This window comes from Pagrus pagrus, assembly GCF_965226575.1.
Source record: "Pagrus pagrus genome assembly, chromosome: 4".
In the NCBI taxonomy this organism is placed as follows: domain Eukaryota; kingdom Metazoa; phylum Chordata; class Actinopteri; order Spariformes; family Sparidae; genus Pagrus; species Pagrus pagrus.
The window spans coordinates 5,827,748-5,853,531 of NC_140188.1; the positions used below are offsets into that span (position 1 = coordinate 5,827,748).

Here is a 25,784-nt window from a genome sequence, read left to right on the forward strand (position 1 = left end):
CTGACCTATTGATTAATCAGCTAATGGTTGTAGTTATGACCTTGTAGTTATGACCAGGAATAATTATGACCTGTTGCCAGTGCGTTTCCCCATGGGGGCCTCCTCTACAGCCCATAATATGTTTAATTTAAGGAAATAAACTACAGTTCGTCTTTATTTTATCATTCTGCTTTTATTCATGTGAAATGCACCTTTTGATAGAGTATTTTCACTGTGAACAAGGCAGAACGGTGTTTAAAATCGTGTCCCTGAATGTTTGAGGGAGAGCTGCAGCCTCTGCTCCACACAAACTGTTGTAAACTATCCAGAAGTTACCAGCAGGAGTCACACGACCGCTAGTTTTACGATAGGTAGCGGAGAAAATCAAAGCGGAAGTGAGGAACTGAGAGGAGCAGGAAAAGTTTTTTGGGGGGGAACTTGGAGACGACTGTATCACATACATCGGAACTGGGCTGTGAGGAGCACAGACGCGTATATGCAGATCTGTAGAGGGTGAAAGGCAGCTTGGTCGTTGAGGCACAATGGGACTCCCCACTTTGGAGTTCAGTGACTCTTTCCTGGACAGTCCGGACTTCAGAGAGCGGATCAAATGTCACGAAATCGAGCTGGAGCGGACAAATAAATTCATCAAGGATCTCATCAAGGATGGCAACATGCTCATCACTGCGCTCAAGAGTAAGTCTGGCCTTCCTCCCTCCTATGGGTCCAGAAATAATCTTTTTAAAACTGTTAACCACCTGAAAGCCACAGGCGACTTGTAATTAGATGATGCATTCATTACAGCGGATTTAAGTCTACTGTGTTAGTGTCTGAGTGGTGCCTCTCTGAACCCCAGCCACCGGGAGCTGAATAACCCAGTGCTCCCCTACTGGGAAGCGTTTTTACTGCTGGTGAGAAGCTTTGAGTTTTTACAAAAGCCACACATAATTCATTAGTCGGAGGTTGCAGTAATTCCAGGACCTTTGTAAGCGTTTTGTCTCCCTTCATGGCTGCGCTGCATGCATGCCTGTCCAACAGATCCTGGAGTAAACCCAGAGTCTAAACTGTGTGCATGATATGAATGGTTTGACTCTGCTCTGAGGCCACAGCCAGGCATATGCAGATCATTATTATATGCTCTAACTTCAGCCCATTAATGAGAGGTGCTTTCACCATTAAGGGCTTTCAAGGCACCTCTGAGAAGTGAGTGAACACTGGAGATGACTGTCTGTAATGACTGCATGAGTGCGAGCTGTGTGACTGTGTCGATGAGGATGCCAGCACTTTGTCATGGGTCATTGTCCTCTCAAATACCAAGTTCAATCTCGAATTCCTCTGTGCTGATTAAAGTGGACTTCCTGTTCTGCTGCGTCCCTGTAGGGTTAATGTCAGAAGTGTGTCTGTGAAATGGAGGAAGATTGGAAATAAGCCTAATAAATATGGAAAATAGCTGTCGAATAGGACGGGAAGGCCGAGGTGATGTGTTGTAGCGAACTCACTAACCCATCACTGTTTTTTTCACAATTAAACCTGGCATGGTCCTGTCAACACAATGTGAGCATGCATCATTCTTTTCATGCTTTCACTCTTTTCATCAGCATCACAGGACATGTTCTTGCACGTTGCTGCTTGTGTGGTCAGTCAGTGATGCTGAAATACCACCAGTAGATGTATTGACAGGGGTTAAAGGAACTGTTCACTATCTACTCACCCACATGTGACAAAACATTTCTGGAGCTTCACGGCAAAAACCGTGTTGAAGGAACCTCCTAAACAACTGAAGTAGATGGGAACTGTAGAAAATACATAACAGCATAAACCAATTATTAGAGAAGTCGTATTAATCACCCCAGACAGGATATTGGACTTTTCAATATTTTAAATGCTCACTGAGGAGAACCAATGCTAAATGTGACCCATTTCTCTGTAATGATGGCCGTCATTACCCAAGTAGTCACTGGATGCATGCCATTAGTGTCATGACACAAGATAGCTAGCTACAGTTATAGCAGAAGCTAACACAGCTTTTGGACTATATCAAAACCTATTTGTCTTTTGCTCCAGTGTTCAGCCTGTGTCTCAATGTTTAAATTACATCCTATTAGAGCAATTGAGATTACATTCAGACGGTTTCATAATCACTCAAAAGTTCCTTGTACAGGCCGTCAGAAAAACAACCATCGGTCTACTATGAAAGTAGCTTATTACGACCCATAATTTAATGTTTGTCATTAGGTCGCTGTAGTTACTATTACAGCAGCAAAGGAGGAAGTCAGGCAAAGTTATGTCACATACATAGTGTTACTGAGGTTATGTACATAAAGTAGGTACGTTCTGAAGTAGTTATACAAGGAACTTTGTTATTCAAAGCCAAACCACAATGTTTTCCAAACGTAACCAACTAGTTTTCTTGCCTCAACCTAACCAAACTGCGAGTGTACGATGAAGGTCCTGCACGCCTGTCGCTGGTACACTGCAATGGTCATGTTGTTTTGAGCACGGTGATGAATGATGTTTTCAGTTGTTTAGGTATGAGGATGTGTTGATGATTAAAAATGGGGAAACGATGTGCATAATATCCCAATATTGTTTATCAAAAAACCTCCAAACTGTGGCTGAGTGTGATGGAGAGATGGATGGATAAATGAACACAAAGTAGTCGAGTAATAAACAGTCACTTTGCTGTCACCGCATGCAGCTTGTTATAGTGAGATACTGGATGTAGTTCCATGTTTCTATGGGTACATTCAATGTCAACTAAAACAGCAAGGAGCACTTACCACATTTACCACTATATTTGATATAATTTACTTCATCGTAAGGGCAGCTGAAAGCCAAAGCAATTTCAAACCATTTTTGCAGGAGAACTGTTCTGTCAGTGGACAGGGCAGCACAGGTGGACAGGAATACCCCGCTGGATGGTTTATTCATGGCAGTTAGGATATTCGGGCAGGATGTCATAGGGACATGAGGTTGGAGAACTTAACGCTGTTGGTTGTACAAAGCATATAAGACAGTAGCAAGTGGATTGAAACTTTGATTGCTTTTAATTGGTGTTGATTGCAGGATACTGCATATCTGAGGGCCTATTTGATCCCACCCTTACAAGTCAGAGAAGAGGAATGTAATCTGATACAGTAAATAACCCAAAAACATAGCCACGCCTCAGCATTAGGGAGGGATTTTAGTGTTGTATTTGCCTCTTTGTTGTAGGTACGAGTGGAACAGTCCTTTAACTGGAAATCTCCGTATCAGTCAGAGGCGGAGCGAAAGCGCAGGACGAGCACTGAAGGAAGTAAATTATTGATGGTCTTTAACTTAGGACGCCACAGGGGTTTATGACCCTTTATGACCCACCATCAGTTGTGACATGACTGAAAGACCCTTAATGGAGCCCTTTTTTTTAATAGTAATCATCTCATGTTTAAAAATTGAATAGTATACCGTAATAATTCATCGGCCTGTGCTGTCTGTGTGAATGAGGCCTGTTGAGTCAAGTTTGACTTTCATGTTAATACATTACCTGTGAAATGGTCCCACGCATTACTGAAACTGCATTTAGCAGATTCTAATACATGCAACAGTACTTTATGTTGGTGTGTGTGTAGTATACGTGTGTACAGGATGTGTATGTCACAATGTAAAACAATAAGGTATGATTAGAAATTGAGTTTTGTTTATTCGTTACTTATTTGTAATGACAAATGTGATTAACTTTTGCAAGGTTGAGTCTTTGTTGGTGAGCTGACACAACGATTAATCAATTATCAAAATAGTTTGCAAATAATTTTCTTTTTTAAAAGAAAAATGTCAAACATTTGCTGGTTCCAGCTTCTTAAATGTAAAAATGTGCTGCTTGTCTTTTGTCATTTATGATAGTAAATCAAGATTCTTTGGGTTTTGGACTGTTGGTTGGACAAAAGAACCGATTTGAAGATGTCACTTTGGCCTCTGAGAAATTTGTGATTAGCATATTTCACAACTTTTATAAATAAATAATAATAAAATAATAATAAAATAATGATGTACTGTAGTAAAGAAAGGTAGCGTCAAACTTTGGGGATAAAATAGAGGCTTTGTCCTTTTCTTGTCACTCTGCTGCTTCTATAGGAAAACGTAACAGAGAAGAAATTACAGTCTAAGTCATATCTCCATGGTAACGTATGCATTAATGATCATGATTAGCATCGTGGTGTAAACAGTCCCAAAACCCACTACATTTTGAGCTTAGCTATTTGTTGGTGTGGATAATTTGTTCCAGGTGCAGGTAGCAGCTACCTTCAGATGCTGTAAATAATCTTTGCCTTACTATCTGTGGCAGCCACTGACTGTTCACACCTGGCGTAAATAACAACTGCTGACTTTTATTAATCCAGCTGCTTGACAGCAGTAATTAAATTCACTCAAAGCACTAATTATCTCTTTGTGAGCAGGGTGTGAGAAACCACAGATACGACTCATTTAACAATACATTTTAGATGTGGTAGGTTTGTATACAAAGCACTTGGGCATGCAGCCAGGCATCATTGGAGGCAATGTTGTATACTTAGCATTTACATTCAAATGGTGAGATATCCTATTAGGATAACAAAGGATGTCCGAAATGTCAGTTACACATGAATAAATAAAACGAACGATAAAGTAAAGATTTGTTGTTGGGACCAAGCAACAATCACCATGACTAAATGAAGCAAATGAGGACATTTCGGTGTAACGGGGTTATGTGCAGGCTCGGTAACGTCCCGAAATCCCTGCCTGGCAGCCTCACAGTGATGACGGATTGCTGGAAGTGACTTTGCCTGGACAGGAAAAGGTCCGTCACATAACCCCACATTAAACAGCGACTTGTGGTTTTTACACTTTGGTTTTTGTCTGGATTAAATAAACTAGAGAAAACATGTTAATTTGGGAGCTTCAGATGTTCTGGTAGGCTTTACTCGGTTGCAATATATGCTAAGCGAAGCTGACAAGCTGCTGGTTGTGGCTTCATATTTGCATTTGCTATATTCCCATTTGCCGTCTTCTTTCTCACCACCTGTCATATACTGTAAGTCCTTTTAATGGTGGATTGACTGGCCAGCTCCCAAGAATAATATAAGACTGCTTTATTCACTAGATGTGGACATTTTTCAACAACTGCTTGTTTACTCGACTTTTGTCACACTGAACCTGGAGCATAGAGTTGGCTTTTGTATGAGCTTGTGTCCTGAAAGTGTTGCGATATAGCGGGTCATCCGGTTCAGAGGATAAGCTTTACAACATTATCTCGTCAGGCTCCATCCATATTTTCTATGGGTTTACACTGAGTTGCAAGCGAAAAATCAAGTATTGTTAAAAGCTATTCCAAATAGCATCCCGAGCCACAAATTATGTGGTATGGCAAAAAATGTAACTTAGTGTTGGACCACAGACCAGAAACAAACTGCTTGCTATGGAAAAGAATAACCAGGGATCCTTTATATTCATGACTTAAACAGTGATTTTTATCATATTTTTAAAATTAATTGAACCTCGTGGCGGGCCAACTTTCCCTCCGCTTTGGGGCAGACCTGCTGTAAAACATTAATCATAATATAACATTGAGAAATGTGTCTGAAAAATATAATCAAATACTGTTGACTAAGGCTCTTAACAGGTCCCAGTGCTGTGAGGGAATCCTCTCATACTCTGGTAGCCTTTGGGCTATGGATTGTGTCCTCAAGTCATAAATTTTGCAAATCTGTTAAACAACAGGCCAACTGCTAGTTTAAGCATGTACGCACTTGAGGAATTTGTGCAACACTGCCACCAGATATCTGCTGTTTAGCCCTGGACCTTCTGCATAACTCAAATTTAAGGTGCATTTAAAGGTTGTTTCATGGCTGGGGGATTTGGCCTCTTTTTTGGCACAAGCTCCTCCTCCACCGTGCTGCTCGCTAAAACTCGCGCTGCATTCTTTACAAGACTTAAGCAGTGGAAGAGCCATGTGAAGTAACTGGTCCAAACAGCATAGCCATTTAGTTAGCTACATCACTCTGTTTGTTTGTTCACATAGCATAGATCTGCTAGACAATGAGGTTATGTGAAGTTTTGAAAAAGAGTAGTCTATGATTTGCCTGAAAAGTAGATTGTGGATGCCTTCCACTACATTTGGTTACATTGGAATGTTGTTTTTTAGGGTGTGTGAATAGGAGTAAACATTTAATTTTCATAAACTTCTATTAATGCAGTCAGATTAACTCAGTCTAAACTAGAAGACAGCCTATTATTATGCTAGCTGTCTGTCTCTGCCACTATCCATGCCCACGCCTATTCACCAGCTAGAGTGATGCGTCCTCTCTGGGATACATACAGTAATTAATGGCTGGCAGGCATGGCTGTTATTATAAAAGATTACAGTATTTTACAAGTATGTAAACAGCGTCTTCACATGTTCCAACTGTGCCCGCATAATTTTGAGGTATTTATGCAAGTTAATATAGCTATAAATAGGGACTGTCATTTTGTTTAATGAAGACATGGCATGAAGGCTGTTTTCGTTAAAAGTGATGTCACAAAAGCTTTCAGCTTTGGGAACTCTTAGTGTTTGTTTGTCTGAGGACAGATGATGCTCCCAAGGCTCAGCCACAGGAAATGTCCTGTAAACATGCTTGTATAACCATCCCCCATCCTCCCTCAGATAGCATTTGGCCGGACATCATTCTGCTTCACTGTGTGTGTGTGTGTGTGTGTGTGTGTGTGTGTGTGTGTGTGTGTGTGTGTTTGTGTATTTTCTGTGTGTTTGGCTGGCTGTTGGACTGTGACTGTAAAACGTGCAGTGTGTTGCAGGATTATACCATTTGTAATGTATTGCTGCTGCTTTGACTACTTTGATGGATTTGAACTCATGTAATGGAAATGAAATACAGGAGAACATTATGTGACTTGTTTAGCAATAAAGCTGAGCAGAGCAGTAAGCACGGCCCATGCAGCACTGCAAGAGACTCGGGTGTTTTTGTGGACAAATTTTGATAAAAGGATTAGACGTTGTATTCCTAAAAGCTGTTTCCCCTCAGACTGCGCAGGGAAATGTGTTAGACTCCAGATTGAGGTCTGTTTTGAAGTGCTCTGTTGTTATTCTGCCAGTCAAAGTGATTGTCACACCAAGCACACCGTTCTCATGCTTACAGACGCCCGGCATCACGCGCCGGTGCTTTTGTTGCATCTTCAGACTGAAAAGGATAAGGTGGTGCGTATGTGTTTCTCCTCCACCACATTAATAATTCACTCATTCTCTTCAACTGGACGTGGTTATTGCTGCATTATATACTATATGTGAGTTTTTGTCTTTTTCTTAATGAAGATGAAATGCTGTGTTTTCTAGGCTATTGAAAGTCACCAAATAGATCAATGTTATTAGGGTTGATAAAAGCAAAGACTATCAAGAAGTGGTGCTTTCACTTCAGTAAAGTTGAGTACGCCTCAAACAGGGCTACAGCTTGCTCTTATTTGCATTATCCATTATTTTCATGATTAATCAACATATGAATTTGTCCGTAAAGTGTCAAAACATTTTGAAAAATGCTCATCAGAATTTCCTAGAGCCAAAAGTAACGTCTTTAAATTGCTTCTTTTGCAAGAAAAGCAGCAAATAATTACATTAAACAGTCCAGCCAGGATTTTGCAGGCTTTTTTGGGATTGTTGCAGCCTGAAGTGCCTTATTTCATGGCTGCTTTTCTTGAAGATATTGTGATACAACTATGTGTGAAAGAGAGTACTCCAACTTACCTGTAGTCCTAAACCTCCCATCACATACCTTTTTTTGGCATTCCTGACAAGTTTCCCCAAACAGTACAATGCAGCTCAGACAGGCAAAGAACAGGGAAGAACGAGGGTGAACTCATAAGGCGGGTTCGTTTTAAAATGAATCCCCCAAATGTGGATTGGCCAGCCCCAATCTGGGGGAACCAAAGGGCAGAATGCACAGGTGGAAATCAACCTGTACGTGGCACCGGGAAAGAAAATGGCAGAGGAAGAAAAGCAGGAAGGGAAGAATAACACACAAGATCTCTGCAGAAGAATGTCTGTTTCTTCACAACCACACACAAGGAAGTTAGAAGTGATGACATATATGTATGGCTGCCACGACTGGTGAAACTCGCAGGAAACCACAGATTGCAACTTCCTGGAGGGGCTGATTTAAGTCGCTGGAACCACAGGATGTTGGACGATTAATCCATTATCAAAATTAGTTGACAATATATTTTCAACTAATCCACTAATAGTCTAATTGTTGCAGGTTTATCCCAAAATGCAGTGTTTTTTTGGATGAAACGAGACACAGGATTTGTGTGAGTTACCTGTTCAAAACCACTCATCCAGACTTGGCTGGCAAACATGATTTATGAGTGTGCTATACATTCTTGAGATGAATCCAAAGTCTGTGTGGTGAAAGAAGGTGGAATTGCACTTTAGCCTACGCAGATGCTAATCTCAGACTTTGGATGGCACATAAGAAAGTCTCCAGCGCCTGGCCCCATTTGTTGCCAAGTTTTATCAGAAGGTGTTTTGACAATGAGTTTAAATTAGTTTTGCACACCTCTTTTTTTAATTTTTTTTATTGTCTTACTTGGAAGCCTTTTCTTAGCTAATTGTACTCGCCTTGATAAGAGCAAGAAGGATTCTCACAAAGTCGATGTTGTGTCAAATCTTATTGTGAATGCCAGCGTTTGCTGCAAATGTGAAATTCTTCTTATTTTTTTAGAGTGCTTTTTCTTTCAGAGGCGAGTTCATCTTTGTCAGAAGTTGTGTCAGACTGTCTTCTGAAAGAAAATCTCTCAACTCAGTCTAAAGGCTGTATTCTTGGTGATAAATGGAAGAGGCTGGCTTGGCTGGCTTTTTTCATTCCAGCAGAGTTGCAGGGCTAATAACTCTGATCTTTTTCTTTTGAGCTTAAGAGGCTGTAGCATTGCATCAGCCTCATATCAAAGAACCAAGGTCGGTTTCTTTCATCTCTTCAATTGTTTGTAACACTTGAGAAAGATGAAAACAATGCAGATTTAATCTGATCAGTGTATTCTGCAGGGATAGGTGCGTTTAAAAGGTATATTTCTCCCTGTCATCCCTGATCATTAGTGACCAGTGCATTGTTACAACACACTTAGATTAGTTGATTTAACTAAGTAGCCAATGGTCAGCACACATACAGCAGATTGCTATAAAAAAAAGTCATCATATATTACTGGTTATGTTTATTCTGTCAGAATACTTAAGCATCTTTTTCACAGCCTGTTCAAGGCAGGAATTCTGCACCATTATTCCACCTCGCTGTTCTGTCTAAAATGTATGAACACATAATGGTTGGGTCATTGTTGCTCCTCCTTTAAGCTGGCAGCGGAGGCAGCCGTAATGTAGACAGATAATGACGAATAAACGAATAATGCTGGGACAGGGTTGTGACTTTTAATGACATGTTGTGTGTGCCACCTACAACCAGGGGATTTAAAAAGCTGCCAGGAGCAGTTAGCATCTAACTCACAGAAGAATAACAGCAACCAAAAATGGGGATTTAACAGGCAGCAACTGCCATACAAAAGGGACGTAGACGCGATGTTCTGGCATCGTTATTGATTAGACAGTACTGCCCAGTGTGTGTTAGATGTCACACTAGCGGCTGATGCATGCATCTGCAATCATCCCACCGTCACTCGGTTCACTGTAAAAAAGCTAAGCTGATGTGAAGAAGTGTATTCATTGCGACAATAATGTAGGAGCTCAGTGTGAAACTGTGCTGTGAAAACTGTTAAATAGCATCACAAGCCATCACTAAGAGGTATTTTAATGCTAAAGTACTATATATATGCTGTATCACTGCTCCCCAGAGACCATGTTCTGAATTCTCCTCCTTCCATGTTTTATTCAGCTGTTTTAAGACCTCTCTCTCGCTGAAGAATTAGTTCACAGGTTGACCAACTGCCACTTAAAGTTACTGCCTGCTCCTATAGTATTGAGCATGGAGTTATTAGATAAGGCTTTGTTTCAGGCAATAGTTGGCGGTGGGAAATGTTCGGTATTCTCTGGGAGTGCGGGCGCCTGTCTGGTTGGCTCTCTCCACAAAGCTATTCTCTCTCCCCTGCTGGGCAACTGACAGACGAACATAGTAGTAAGCGAGTGGAAGAGGCCTTACCTGAAGGGCCACTCCCCTGTTACAATCCCTCCAAATGGAATCAAAGTGGCACAATGCACCCTACTGTTGCATCAAAGAGATCTCCCCGCTTCTCGTTAAGCTGGGTGCATAGAGGCGTTCGCCTTTGAAGACCTTCTCATCTGAAATCAGCTGCGTCTCACTGACAAGATAAAGTGGCTATGCTGTTTCTCTCTATGATTTTGATGTACAGGCAGGCGGTGCTCTGTCTCTACCAAAGTTGTAGCAGTATGCTTCTGTTTTTGTTTGTTTGCCTCAATAAAAGACAAACGCGTATTGTGAAAACTGGGAACGTGCCTTGTAAATATTAAACAGAAAATACCTTGATTGTATTCACAGTCAGTTGAGAGGGAAGTGTAAATATGCAGCTATTTAGCAAAAGCTGAAGATGAATCCTTTATAGTGCAGATTGTTGCTTTTTAATGGAACACATCTATGCTCATGACTTGAGGTTTTAAAAGCTTTTCTGTGCTAATTTATGTTAAAGTACTTAATTAGCACAAACCCATAAGAATATTCAGAGGAGTGAAAGCACAACAAGGATGCTGCTTAGTAATTAGCGTTGTGATGAGTATGTCAGTCACATAACAGGGAGTGCTGGGAGTGCAGTACACTGATGTTCATACATGCCTAAACATGTGCTTGTCAGCAGGACATTTTTAAAATACTTTCTTTCTATATTTTATTAGCTTGCAGCTATAAGTGTCTGTAGGGGATAGACAAACCTAGTGACAAGAGGACTTTGGAGGTGTGCTGCAATCGAGTATGTTTGTCATTTTCTTCCAAGCTTTCTGCCTGCTCTTTGTTAAAGCAGTTTGTCTCTCTTGGGTGGTGTGAGTTTGGGGAGTATTTATATTATTTATGTAGCAGTTAAATAGGTTTTATGGCCAATGCCCTTGCAATTTAGGTCCAAATGCCTTTATATCCTTGGAGGGGTTTTCTCAAATTGCATTGAACCATGAAGCAATTAAAAGTCAAATGCGGTTGAATAGAAGCCAACTGAATGTAAGCCACCTTTGTGTTTGGAGTGTATTTCTGAGACACAGAAGTTTTAATATTTGATGTCCTTCTGGGCAAAAACAAGAAAAATATTTTTTTTTAAAATACAAGGTAATATTTTTACGTAATGACTAATACTAAACAAGCATCTCATTGCATTATGATCCTGTAGCTGAGTTATTTAAATGATTCTCCTAAAAATTTAAATTCACAGAAAAACAGTGTTTAAGCATTCTCCCAAGCAACTGAAGTAGATGGGGAATCGTTTTAAAATGTAAAAAAAAAACAACAGGAAAAAAAACATCAAATGGTTCGATACAGTTTGTCCTGCAATGCTGCAATAATAGATAATAGATTAGCCGATTGAAATAAATTAAACCACAAAGACATGCCCTTCCTACGTAGATTACTAGGTAGAAGAGGTGCCCCATGTACAAAAAGGCTGAGTCCTTACCAGCACCCAAGGTTCAATTACAGCTGCATGTCATCCCCCTCTCTCTCTCCCACCTTTCCTGTCACAGTCACGAGCTGTCTTGTCTAATAATGGCATAAAAAGCCCTCAAAAGTCATTACAAAAACAAAAGAAGAGAAACAAATCACCAACTGTTTTGCTGGTTCCAGCTTCTTAAATGTAAGGATTTGCTGCTTATCTTTGTCACTTATGACAGTAAATGAAGAGACTTTAGATTTTCGACTGTTGGTTAGACAAAAGAAGCAATCTGAAGACTTTGGGCTCTGGGAAACTGATGAGCACTTTGCAGACTAAACTATTAATCCATTCCATCCATCATGGAAATATTCAGCAGATTAATGGATAATGAAAACAGTTGTTAGTTCCATTCCTAGATACCATGTACCTGGGTAATGAAAGAAAAATCGTATTCTTACTGTATGTTCCTTTGAAGTACATGGTTTGTCCCAAAACTGTGAAAATCTAAATTGCTGTCACAGAATGTATGCATATTCTTATTTATATATATATATATATATATATATATGGCTAATATATATGCCTAATGGCTACTAAAGTAAGCATGCACTCCTGTTTGCAAGAAAATTTCAGTGTTGTCTGTGTTTTGTCCAGGAGTTGTCAGCAGATGAAATTCGGTGCTATGTGGTTGCCCTGGAGACGAGATAAAGGGCGTACCCAGGGGGCTCTGCTGTGTGCTGACTGACAGCCATAGTCCTCTCACACATCTCACACACTGGGCACTAACTGGGATAGCTGCTCCATCCAGTCTTGTCTTGGCTGGGTGGTCAGAGCTCTACTCTTTGATTTCAATCCTGCACAGGACAGGACACCATATGGTTCTGTCTGTTAGCACATGCATGCTGTGTGAAGAATCATTAGGTCAATATTATGTTTGCTTGCAGGGTAAAACTAAATATTTTCTGTGTGCAATAAAATTAGATGGCACTATTTTAAGGTGCTGGTATAAATAGTGTTTTGTCTATTGTGTATTAATGAGTCCAAATTTCAAAAATAGGTTGTCTTTTCTTTTATACTTCTGTTACTTGTGCTGCAATAGCTCCTCCTTATTTCAGTGCTACACTTCATGTGGTAAATAACATCTTCAGACTCAGACCTTATCAAAGTTACGCTTCTTTCCTTTTATTACTCCCCTGAACAGCACAGCTCTTAGTCACCACGCACACACCTTCAAATTGATATGGAGCAAATTCCTGCTTCTGTCAGAGGAGATGCAGAGGAGTAAGAGTAAGATGAAATATCTGGGGAACCATGAAGTCTCTTCTTCCTATACAGCAGACAAAGGTGCCTCTTCCTTTCTGTCTTTTATACCTCGTTTTCTCCCTTTCTTCTCAAGTGGAAGCTAATCTGGCCTGCTGCTTTATGTCTCTGTATAGCACTGATATTACCTGTGGGGTGTTATTTACTCCAGTATGACTGGTGATAACATGACAAGCCGTCACAGAGCACAATAAGCATAAAAACTGGAGTACTAAATGGAGTTTTAATGCATTTGTAGACTTGATTTGTAGTTCTGTCATTAACTTTATAATTTGGTTTGGTTACAGCATGATTAATCTCCACTGTGTTATTGCCAAAACAACTCGCTTTCTAAAAAGTGAAGTTTAGCCTTGGCAGCTACACAACACATCGCTCAATTAAAAAGTGATCAACAAAAATTTAATTCATCAGCAGGCTTAAATATTTGGATGCGAGAGCCAACAGCAAGCGTTGACATTTAAACTGTTAAAAATCCCTGAAAGCCAAGAGTCTTTGTCTGTATTGTTTCCACAAAACTTTTAAATGTTCAACCTGAATGTGTTACACTGACTATTGCTTTACTGCTTAGCTAAGTTAAAAAAATGTAAGCTGTTCATTTATCTTCCTTTACCCTGATTCTGTTTCCATTTATCTTTGCGGGTCGGTCTTGTGATCACTTTAAGTGAGTTTCTTTTGTAAGTGCTTGAGAAGTATTTCCTGCAGTGCCCACTAATGAGCAGAGGTCCAAAATCATTGGTGATGTTTCCCAAACTGCATAAATAATGCATATGAATAGAAAATGAACACAAAATTGTTGTGGTAGGTCTCCCACGAGCATTTCCCAAATAAAATATGGTACATATCTATGATTGTATATGCTTACATTGACATGTAGCAGCAACATTGTGTTACTAGAGCGTCTATAAGTAATAGTAAGTAATTAGCTGTCTAATCTTTTCTGCTGAGGGTAAGCATAGGGCTAGGCTATATATCAGTATTATATTGTTATCTTGGTATGAGACTATATATCGTCTCAGATTTTGAATATCTATATATCATGACTATTCTAACATTTGCCTTTACCCACTTTGTCATTATATCAACATAACTGATGATTATTTATCAAAAATCTTTGTGTTATTATTTTGTTAAAGTACCAATAACAATAATAATATAGTCATCCCTTTATTGTGGCAATATCGACATTAAGGTATTTGGTCAGAAATATTGTGATATTTGATTTTATCGCCAAGTGCTAGCATTTATGAAGTGCTTATAAGGAGATTTCTAAATATTGAGATCTATATCATGTATCACAATATAACCTAGAAATACTGCAATGTTATTTTAAGGCCATATCGCTTAGTCCTATTATAGCTTATTACTGTATATAGTCAAGAGGCACAGGACATATATTACTATCAAAATGTACAGTTCAATTAAAAAATAAATATTAAAAATCAGTTGTCAATGAATTCATCTTTTGAATATGATCAGTCAGATTTAAAGCCTGGAAAAGCAAACAGCTCACATACATACAGTAGCTGTATGCACGGGATGAAGCTGCAGAGAATGAACAGTGAGCTTGACCACTGTGTTATTGATGATAATACAGATTATTTCAGAGGGCGTTAACTGCTCGTCATCAGTTCCCTTGCAGCTCAAGGTTATCTAAGTGAGTAAGTAACTAAAGCTTGTGGGCGATTTTGTTGCTTAGTACTGTTAAACTTGCTTCTGTCTGGGCCACATCTCCCATGAGCCCTTGTCGCAGAAGTGCTGTCATAGCTTAATGAGAGCTTAATGAGAGCTAGAGCTGTAAAACGCCAATGATACATGCTAAAATGATCATTATTTTTCCTTCATTAAAATTATAAGGTGCTCAGAATGACACATGAATGAAACACCAAGTGTAGTGTCAGATGGGATTTAACCTGAAATGTTAAATGTTTTTTAACACAAGCAGCAAGAACTTTGCCTAAATTACCATAAATAGTGTAAAATTTGCAAAAAAGAAAAATGCATTTCAATCAGGAACTTTCTGATTAAAAAGCACAAATAAACAAGACTTACCGGATGAACTTTTGGTAATCAGCAGTTATGTTTCAGGTGATACTGCCCAGTAAGACTGTCATGGCTCTTCCTTCCTGCATTTATCTTTTTCACACCCTTTTTCTTTGTACACCTGTTTCATTTGTTCATTGTTCCTGTGTCTGTTCCCCGGTCCTCATGTGTTCCCCTTATTCCTGATTTGTTCCCAATGGCTTTATGCTTTGTTTTTGTATTACTCTTTTCTTGGATTCTCCTAGGTGCCTCTTTATTGCCAGCTTTTGTTTGCCTGTCTTTTGTTGCTTGTATTACAGATTCTGAATTTTAAAGCTCACTTCTTGGTCTTTTACCTTCCTGCCTGTACTGTCTTGCTGATTTTGTTCTTGGTTTTATATGTGTCCTCATTTCCTTGGTCTGGCCGTGTATAAGAAAGCACTTCAGTTGATGGCAACATAGGTTTGTTTTTAGAGGTCTGAGCTTGTCTGAATGTCAGAGCTAAAAGAGCAGGTGTTATTGATGGTCCTGCGAGCACATCCAGACAACTGCAGCCAGGTATTGATCCCAAATAAACAGCTTTAGAGTCAAAACTGGAATGATAGGACGACTTCACTGGCACAGTGCATGTAGAAAGTCTCACTCTGTGGCACTCAGACCAGCATTCACAAGTGGTCAGACATACTCATTTAATATAGTGTAGATGTCTTTAAGAGCCTTTCAGTCTGTGGTCGCATTGAGTAAAAGTGCTGTTGTTTTGTCCCTTCAGATGACTAAAATACAGCGAAATACAAAATAACAATACGTGCTGTTAGAAAAAGGCATTCATTGACAAATATCACTCTTCGTCTTTCCAAGCAATTTATGTTCCTGTGGAGATGAGAGCATTGATTTTTGTGGGCTTTTGAGGCTGGTTTGTACTTTGGGATGGTAGATAAACTATTGTTGTCACAGTAGGAGCTGTATAGCTTTCAACACAGTATCTGTGATGAACTGTCAAACATCACATCAGACAGACAAGTTCGACATAACTTAAAACTGGAAAGAATGGAAATTTAAATCTTATAACTTTTAACTTTCAACGTTCAGTAACATGACAATCTTTATAAACAAATATCTGCATACGAATGCAAAATCTGTTGGCAAGGAACAAGATTTTGGTATCAGAAATGTTCTGGTTTCCATTAGTAGTCTGAATAGTATTGTCCATTCACATTTGAGCTGGCTGTGGTTGCATGTAGGTTGTGTGGAGAGCAAAAGAGATGGAACTTCAGCTACCCATTAGCTTACCCTTGGGAGTACACAGTATGTATATACTCTATATTAGTATATGCTTTTTCTTACTTCCAGGCAAAGTTCACAGTTGTTTGAAGTAAAGACTTGACTGTTGGTGAGAGAAGAAAGAGTGAGAGAAACAGCTAGTGAGTCACCGTCAGCAAAGGATATGAGAAAAATGTATGTTTCAAACTGTGTGGGCTGACAGCTAAATTGTCAGAGGATTTTATAAAATTCCATCTTGTTTTGCTTTTAATTATAAATTCAGCTAAATTATGGGATGTTAAAAGCCTCCATTACGTGCTGGAGCCTCATCCCACTCTTTAAAGTACTTGTAAACATAGGTTACCTTCACTGCAGCAAGAATATATTCACAGTGCTAACACAGCAGACCCACAGCTAACCTTTATGTAACTGAGGTAGGAAACAAATTGAAATCGGTTACATAATAAAAAATAAAATAAAATTACAATTGATTCATGGACCGGGTCAGTAGCTATTCACAGGTCCCCTCGCATTAAAAAGCACCTTAATTGCTTTTTTCCTCCCAACATGTTCGCACTGCATTCACACTCGTGTGACTGAAATAAGATCCTCTCACCACTTACAGTATGTTTCTGCAGATCATTGGATACTGAATCTTTCATCGGTCTACATTTTCAGGCATGTATGAGTCATATTAAAGATACGATTTTACTCTCCAACTGAGTTTATTTTTGTCCTGTTTTAAAGTTGCTTGAGCGTACCACCATCAGAACACAAAATCCATGCCATCATACAAATGTGTTCAATGATTAAAAGTGACTCAGATTCAAAGAGACGCTCATTCATGCTGTTATTCACAGCAGAAAAAATCCCCTAAAAGTCAGTTGTTCAGCAGCTGTCTTGATGTTGCCTAATTGGGGAGTTTAAGCCTTCGATACTGTTGAAAGATGTTCACACTGACACGGTTAACGTTGCCAATCAACTAAAAGCACATTAATAACTAAGAAATGAGAGACGAGAGAAAATATATAAAAACTGTAGGTGCAGGTTTTGGTGAGCAGAGGATCCTGGTGTTGATGGGCCTATTATGTTGCCTGTTGCTTTCCTTATTCTGTGGATAATAGAGAGGTGAGGTGGGATGGTTTATGTTGGGTGGGCGGGGTTCAGGAAATGAAAACGCAAGCTTTTTTTCCCCATATTAGGTGAGAGCCTTTCAATTCCTGAAAGAACATGTAAGACTCTGGTTGACTCATCACTACAAACAATGAGCAATTGCACTTTGCCAATTGTGGCTCAATGCTGATAAATCAAAGGAACAAGACTGTACAAATGAAGATCTTGCTGGAGAACTCGATGAGAACTCTCCCAGGGATCTAGCAGCAGGATGGCAGCAGAGGCTGAGCTTTGTAGAACTTGTCAAAATTATTCAACAGCTAGAATTAGTTCTGATTTTGGTTAATATTTGGATCAATTAAGCAGCTACGGTGCAGCGATTTGTTCCTGATTGCCGCATTAAAGCTTTGTGAATTTGCCTGGACTGATTTCAACCAGCTGGCCTCTTCTCCACAGCCATGATTGCTAAGGCTCATGGGTACTATAGTATTAAGAGCCATTCAACATACCAACTTGATGAGCAAAAAACAAACAAGTTCTCCTGAACAAAGTAGAAAATAAGTAACACATACAGTAGTCCTGTAGTATTGTTAAGTTATCTTGTGTTATTAAAAGTCATCAGAAGTTAATTGACAAATATACTGTAGAGCTTGACCGATATATCGTCTTGTTGATATTATCAGCATTTGAGGGATCATTGTAAAGAAATGTGTGAATATCGGCCAGTTTATCGATATTCTTTTTTTAATTTTTTTTATTCACTAATACCGCTATTGGCATTGGCCCCAACAATCAAGTATCAGTCAGGCTCTAATCGAAATTTACAATCGGAAAAATACTTCTGGGACTTTGGAGGTATAATTTTTTCCACTGACATCCCCAGTGAATGTTTGAATAAAAAGCAGGGCATGCTTTCTCTCTGCTGGAAAGCTGGAATACAAAAAGCTCAGGCCTGTTTTCTGGAGGTTTTCACGTGTCACTCTGAGAAAATGAGGACAGCTTTTTATCACAACTAAACTCCTGGAATGCAATAAATATCATACATTTATATCCAGCTGTGTGAGAGTATCCAACGGTGGAATTTTAACTTTATTTGTGCTCTATCATTTTTGACACAAAGGTTAGGCAGCTCAGCGGGGCCTATTTTTTTTCTGGACAGATGTTGGTATTATGATCAATGGACAAGTGGGAGAGTAAATAAAACAGATACTGCAGCCACTCAGAAAATTGCTATTGCATGAATGTCAGTGGGCATGGAAGTGGACCGTCAGCAGATGATAAAAGTGCATTATTCTACTCTTCTGCTCCCAGGAGTTGTCAAACAATAGCCCTCTTAAGAGCCAGTATAAACATACTGTATGTACGGTATACAGTATATAGGTTATATAATTGTGACAATGGTAAATAGCAAATATAAAGGTCCAGTGTGTACGATTAAGGGGCCAAAATGGAATATGATATTTATAGTTATGTATTCATTAGTGTTTAATCACCTGAAACTAAGATTTTTTTTTTGTTTTTGTGAGCTTTGAATAAACTGTTGATACCTACACAGGGAGCAGGTCCTCTTCCACAGAGTCTGCCATGATGCACTGCCATGTTTCTACTGAAGCCCAGAATGGACAAACCAAACACTGGCTCTAGAGAGTTTTTTCTTTAGCGGCTACATAAGGGAGGGTTCGAGTCGTATGCTGAATGGGCCATATTGTCTACATAAGGAAGAATTATCCAAATCCACAAATCCTGTGATGTAATATTGAGCTGCATTTTTTTACTTTCTAATTTTCCTGCTGCAACTTGTCAATAATCAAAGAGATGTCGACTTGCTGATTTAACTATGTAACTTCTGAGGCATTAGATAAACCACACATCAGTCCCCCTGCCAATTTTGATAAGTAGTTCATTTATGGCTGTTAGTAAGTTTTTTGTCTACTGTGCGTGCACATGTAGAATCTTGTCCATGTGTTGTCAATGTCTGTTTCAGTTGTGCAGTGTTTTGTTCTGATGCTCAGACCCTCTGATCTTGCAGATCTTTCTGCTGCTGTCCAGAAGTTCTCCCAGTCCCTGCAGGAGTTCCAGTTTGAGTGCATAGGTGATGCAGAGACAGATGACGAGGTGAACATTGGTAAGTTCAGTTTGGCCTGGCCCAGGAGGGCACGTCGCTCTCTCTTCTTTCTTCTCTGCTCTTCCCAGTTGGTCAGATTTTCACCTCACCTTTTCTGACATTTCTGTTCTCCCAGGAGACTCATCAGCTGCAGTACTTACACATGCCGTAAGCCAAGTGCTCAAATTATGACTTTATTGTATTTCAGCAATTTTACATCAGTGAAAGAAGTTAAAAGAAAAGGGAGAAGCTTTGTCAGAGTCACTGGGAACTGTTTTCAGACTGAATTAAGCATACTCTGCAAATTCTTGGAATGGGATTTGGCTGTGAGTGTAGATCTTAAAGTTACGATGCATGTATAATTAATGCTATTGATTTGCTTATGATGCTTCCCCTGTATCCTTTCAAGCCTATAAGAGATCAAAGAGACTAATTGTGATCAGTGTCAGAGATTAATGGAGGTGCGAACCTCCTAGCCTCCAACAGGAATATGAAAGCAGCTGTGCAGTGGGCCTCACTGGCTCTAATGGGCTGGACTCCCAGTCTGGCCTCTTCTTTTTTTTTCACTGCTCATTATCCCCAGCTTGAGTCCTCCGCTCCGTGGAGCTGGAGACTGCTGAATTACTGTCCATCTGTGAGGGCTAGACTGGATATCGACCTCCTCTACATGAGGCTGTAATGTTCATCTGAATGCGTAATGAATAGTCATTCTTCCCTTTTTTCTCCAAAAGCTGCAGCGTCTGTATGATGGGCAGGGGTGCAGGAGACCAATTATGCTTATTGGAAAAATCCACACCCAAATGCAAGCCTCATTAGAATCAAGCACGCTTTAATTTGAGGCACCGCACACTTTCCCGGCCTTCAATCGAAAGCGGTGTTGATCACAGATTGAACAATGGATATTTTAGCTGCCCACCTGTTATGTAGCTGGACCTGCTGTGTATTTACAGTGCAAATCACTGGCACAGTATAAGCCAGCAGTTTGGCCGAGCTCAGCTGACAGAGCCACAGGAACCTGTTTGGAAGAATTTAATTTATTGTGAAAGCAAATAAAGGTAAATTCATGTTGGAGGCCTTTAATCAAGTTCACTGTGAGTGAAACATCAGCACAAATAACACTGAAACTGAAAAAGTCGTTTGACACTTTTCCTTTCATGCCACTCACCTGGAGAGTTTCATTATGTCTCGAACACGTCATAGTTTGTCATGCACCGTGATTGGGTAGTGTTTCTAACGTCACCATAGAGGAAGTATATTTCAATCCACACCGACTACAACCTGCACTCATCATCTCTGTCCACAGGAACAGCCGGCTGAGAGGACAGTGGCCGGCCACACTGCCTTCATCACGCTGACTGACAACAGACATTTACTGAACCAAAATATTTTTCATGTCAGCTCCACTGGAGGAAATCAACAGTGATATAATTTAGTGATTCATTGATTTTATTTCCCATTAAAACGCTAATGCGTTTCGGGCGTGTCGTAGTCCATTTTGCTAGTTAAACAGCAGATAATCCTGGCTCAAAGTGTGCCGCAAAGAGGTGCTATTTAGACTCTGAATTAGTCATGGGTGTGTTTTAGGCTGAACATAAATCAAACCAATCCGAGTGTCGTCACCCATTTCCTTTAAGAGCAAGATGCACCAGAGCCTGGCACATATTACACAGTGGCACTCATCTTCACTGAGGCATCACATACATGATCCTCGGCTGCTGGACCTTCTGACCCGCCATTTCACAATTATCTGTCCCATCAACAACTCTGTTTGACTGCATATGAAAAAATACACTGATATTTAACTGAGGAGGAGGAGGAGTGCTGCTGCATGTCCTTCTGTGTGCGCGCGCATCTCAGTCCGTGGATCAGGCGTGGCGGGTCATAAAAAGTATCATCCTGATCAATAACAGGTGGGATGAGAGGGGAGTAATACGTCCTTAATGAGGAAATTATTAATGACATTACCCGCAGGGACCCTACAGCAGCAGAAACAATATGTGTATCTCTACATTAACACGCACATTTGCGCAGCTGATAACCTTCATTGATTATTTAAAAGTCCTGACTCGTTTCCTTTGGAGAGTGTATAACTACAGCTTTTAGTTTTGCTGTATAAATGTACCACTGTAAATGTTACAGTTACATGACTGCATTCATGTAAAAGTGTTTAAAATAACTGAAAGCTGCCTCTCAAATCATAAAGTCAGAGTGTATGAACGGTGTGAACCCGTCTGTGTAGGCGCTTCTAATGCGCCCTTTAAATAGCAGGAAACAGACTGCGCTTTTGACTTTAGACCAGTTTTTTGTCGGTCTATGACGCTGTTGCTTTCTGCTGCCTCAAGATAGCAATCCACCATCAGTGCGCCTGACCACACCTCATTTTAAGACCAACACGCCCAGGAGCACACAGATGGGCGCACGTACATTTGCTTACACAACGTGGGCGCTGGGTGTAAAAATGACAGCTGCGTCAATCTGAAACTAGCAATGACTCGAGCGTAAGATAGAGCCCATTGAGTGTAAATCATGCAGGGGGTCTGTGGCTGCCATGGAGAAGACTTAAAAAGGGTTTTGCGGAAGCATACATTGAAAATGAAAGGCAACCGTTTATTTTTCTGTCTAGCAAAACTTATCAAAGCTGTAAATTCTCTGCAAGATTTTAAATTCCTTTTATCCCGAACACAATTTCTCGCCCCTGAATTGGGATAATTGTTCTATTTTGTTTGTGAGTTTAAGTGTTCAATATCTTCTGAAAGAGAAATGGTTTCCTCGTACTCGAAGCTGTACTACTGTGTTAACTCACCATCTTGAAGAGAAAGGCCATGATTACTGTTTGAGGAAAAAAATGGAACAGCCAGTTTAAATCAATCTAGTCATCAATGAAACTGAGCTTTCTGACTGACATAGCTAGACCCTTGCGTGAATGCCAGCCACAATCTTGATGCAGTATTGGTATAGTTCACTTTGATGCTCCCAACTTTCCCTCATAACATCATGATCCTGTATGTGCTGCCAGAAGGGTTCACCTGACCTTTCATTGATTTTACTTCATGACTTCCTGCAGTGACATTCACATTCCACGCCAGTTATCTTGGAATCAATGAGGCCAAAAGATTGATGTGGCTATAGAAATTTAAATTTTTCAGAAAAGTTACATGCCCTTCTCTCAGAAGGTCAATCCTTTAGTCTCCAGGAGCTGCTCAGAGCCTTCTGGGGTGGAACAAGTCAGACGAGATCTAGAACTAGGTCTAAAATACCACACAGAAGGGCAGCATTTAAACCCATAAAATTGATCGGAAATATTGAAATCATCTTATTGTATGTAAGAAAAATGTACATAGACATAAGCTCATCTTCCTTAATCCTCCATGATTGAGGTAGTAAATTTTATTCTATTAAGTGATTTATTAGGTCTATCACCTTCCCTACATTTACCAGTGAATGATATGCAAGCTGTAACCTCACTTTGACTCCCATTTCCTTTCTTTGGAGTCTAATCTTGTCCCATCAGCGGCTCCAGCTGTGCCCTTTACCCCCTGAGAGGTTTGTGCTGTTGATAAAGGAGCTAGTGGCGTTAATAGGAGGCCAGCCTGCCTGCAGGATCACTGGCACAAAATCATTGCTCCCTGGTCTTTAAAAGCTTTGGTGTGTAAATGGACCAAAGTGTCTAAGATGATGCATGGGTCCCCATGCCAGGCTGTCGCGGCTGATAATGATGTTACTGTGTTGGCAAGCAGAGCAGCTCGACCGCTGTTAAATGGCTGGACACGGGGTGACACAGGGGCTGACCAACAGAGGCCACACTGTATCTGGCCCGCCATTTAATGAAGCTGTGAAGCTATCAAGGCACAATTCTCCGGCAGATAAGATTCGATGTATTGTATGCTGAATTCATCTAGCCCTGCAGAATGTAATCTAAGCCACTGAAGTAAAGCCCAGATGGCGTGAACATACTGTATCTCTACCACATCTCCTACATTGTGACGGTATATTGTGTAGCCTAGCAGGGAAAGAAAATAAAGGGAAGCAATCAGTGGGTTCCATTCCAGTGAAGTATTGTTTTTTACCGCTGTTCTTGGTTTTAAATTGGACAGCTGCATGATTTTATTAGGTTCTAAAATGTGCTGCACTGAAAGCTCTGATGCTGCAGCGCAGATAAACATTTTAGCACCGTGCTACAGTGCTTGTGGGGTGCCAGGAACATCTGATGTTTAACGACGGAGCCACTGTGTTAAAATATCCTTTTTTATCATGTGAATATAACTACGCAGTGGATCACTGTGTACTTGCTGGATGGTGAACATATTGTGTATGAATTATTATACATGGTGATGCATTTATTGACCAAACATACAGTTTTTCACTAGAGTCAAGTTTAAGATCCATTCCAATATCAGTATAGGTGCCAATGCTGACTGAATTCACTTATCGCCTATTGGACTGACATCGCTAAACCACATACTGATCTAGACTGCATGGTGTGATTGATTGATTGTTAATCTCCCACTGCACTCGTTAATAAACTCGACTTTCAGCTTTCCTTGTTTTTTAATTGATTAGATTTTTAAAATTCATGTCATGCATACAAAGTGCCCAACTCTCATGGGTTTAGAAGTCAGCAAAAGTACAGCTGCAGAGGTCAATTAATTACACAATTACAGGACTTATATATTTTGCCTTCTCCTCCAAGCAAAACAAACATATATACAGCAGGGTATTCGTTTGATTAAAAGAGTCATCTGTGCAGATTACGCTACACAAAAGTCAACAGAAATACACATAAAACACAGAGGGGGTCTGTGGTTACCATTAAGACAAGTTAAAAAACTTGCGTCGAAGCCTTAATTGAAAACAACATGCTACTGTTAAATTCTGTCGAGCAACACTTAACAAAAGTGTTGAGCCAACTTATCAGACCTAATATTTTTAATTTCCATGCATATCCAACACAATTTAACTGAGTTTAAGTGTTCAGTGTCTTCCTAAAGGGAAATGATTTCCTCTATCTCCAGTACAACAGGCGATAAGCGAAACAAAATGTGCTACAAAAAAGGTTCCCTTCCTGAAACACAACTCGAGTTTTTTTATAATTATCCAGCCAAAATAAATCAGCATAAATGAGGACATTTTACTAAAAAGTACATCCTTTATGTTCTCATATGTCCTCATAGACTGAACAGCAAAACAAAAAATGAACCTCATTCTCAGTTTCACCTACCTCACACAACACAGCTCCCCTGGAGCAGCATTACGGTTAATGGTGATGTTCCTGAATGTAACTGAGCACTAAGGGATCTTTGTTTTTTGTTTAAATTATACTTTACACAAGGTTCTACCCTGTAGTAGTGGATAATGTATTGCTGTGCACTTGATTTGTTCAACTTTTTTTCAGACCATTAAAATAGTTGCCATAGAGATTTGCTCTCCTGAACCTGTTTGTATGCCAAGCCTATTTAACCTACAGTTCAAGTAAATTGCTCTAGAATACATTTAAACGTACTGCATTTCTGTATCTGTTCTTTTTTTTTAATAAAAGCTGTGCGGTTTGCTACAGCCTCATGTAACCTTACACATAACACCGACAATGACAACAGTAACATAATATTCAAGACAGTAGCCCAGGTATCTGTACTGGTATCTGCAGATATACAGATTCAGGTATCAGAATCTGAAAAAAAAAAAAAAAGTGGATCTGGCATCTGTATAATTGATTTTGATGATTGATTTTATCCTTAAATGATATTTCCTTTGTGTTTCAGCCCAGTCATTCAAAGAGTTCTCCCAGCTGTTGAACACTGTTGAAGAAGAAAGGAGACGCTTGGTAAGGCTTCAATTTTTCTTTTTATAGATGATTTTGTAAATGTATAAAACAAAAGAGAGAGAAAGAACACATACCTGCCTAGATTTAACACCCTGTAAGAATAACCTCTTTGACAGAAATTGGTTTGTGCTGTGCGTATTTGTATTAATTTGGACTAGTATGGAGCAGAGACTCTGTGTAAAAAGAATTTAATCTGCAGGTTTCTAGCCTCCCATTTTCTCTCTAAACCTAACAGAGCTGTCGATATGCGGCCCTGGATTGTGACACTTTGTTTGTACACCAATCAGTCTTGTTCAGCTGTGGAAAGACACTGGTGCTCTGTTGAAACACAGTGAGGATGGAAATACCCCAACACTCCTCATGGTGTAACAAAGACACAGTAGTAGGAACTGAAAGAGAGAAACAGGTTGTGAATATACACCATACAGAACAAGGATTGCCTTATGCGGTTTTGATTCTGGTGCAGTTTGTATTTATTTTCTTGTGCACTTATTTCAGTTCTGAAAAGTTCAAAAAAATATATTTGCATTTCTTTTTGATATCTTGATGATTCACTACACATCGTTATAGAGTAAT

General features: G+C 39.8%; 1 protein-coding gene across 2 annotated transcripts in view; it reads left to right on the forward strand.

Moving 5' to 3' along the window:
• Positions 1–426: 426 nt before the first annotated feature.
• Positions 427–25,784, forward strand: part of arhgap42b (Rho GTPase activating protein 42b) — a 69,460-nt gene continuing 44,102 nt past the window's right edge. For both annotated transcript variants that reach the window (XM_084350282.1, XM_084350283.1), the window contains exons 1-3: positions 427–675; positions 19,313–19,408; positions 25,147–25,208. In XM_084350282.1, coding sequence (XP_084206408.1) covers positions 522–675; positions 19,313–19,408; positions 25,147–25,208 — 312 coding nt within the window. In that variant the 5' untranslated portion in view covers positions 427–521. The remainder of the gene's footprint in view (positions 676–19,312; positions 19,409–25,146; positions 25,209–25,784) is intronic.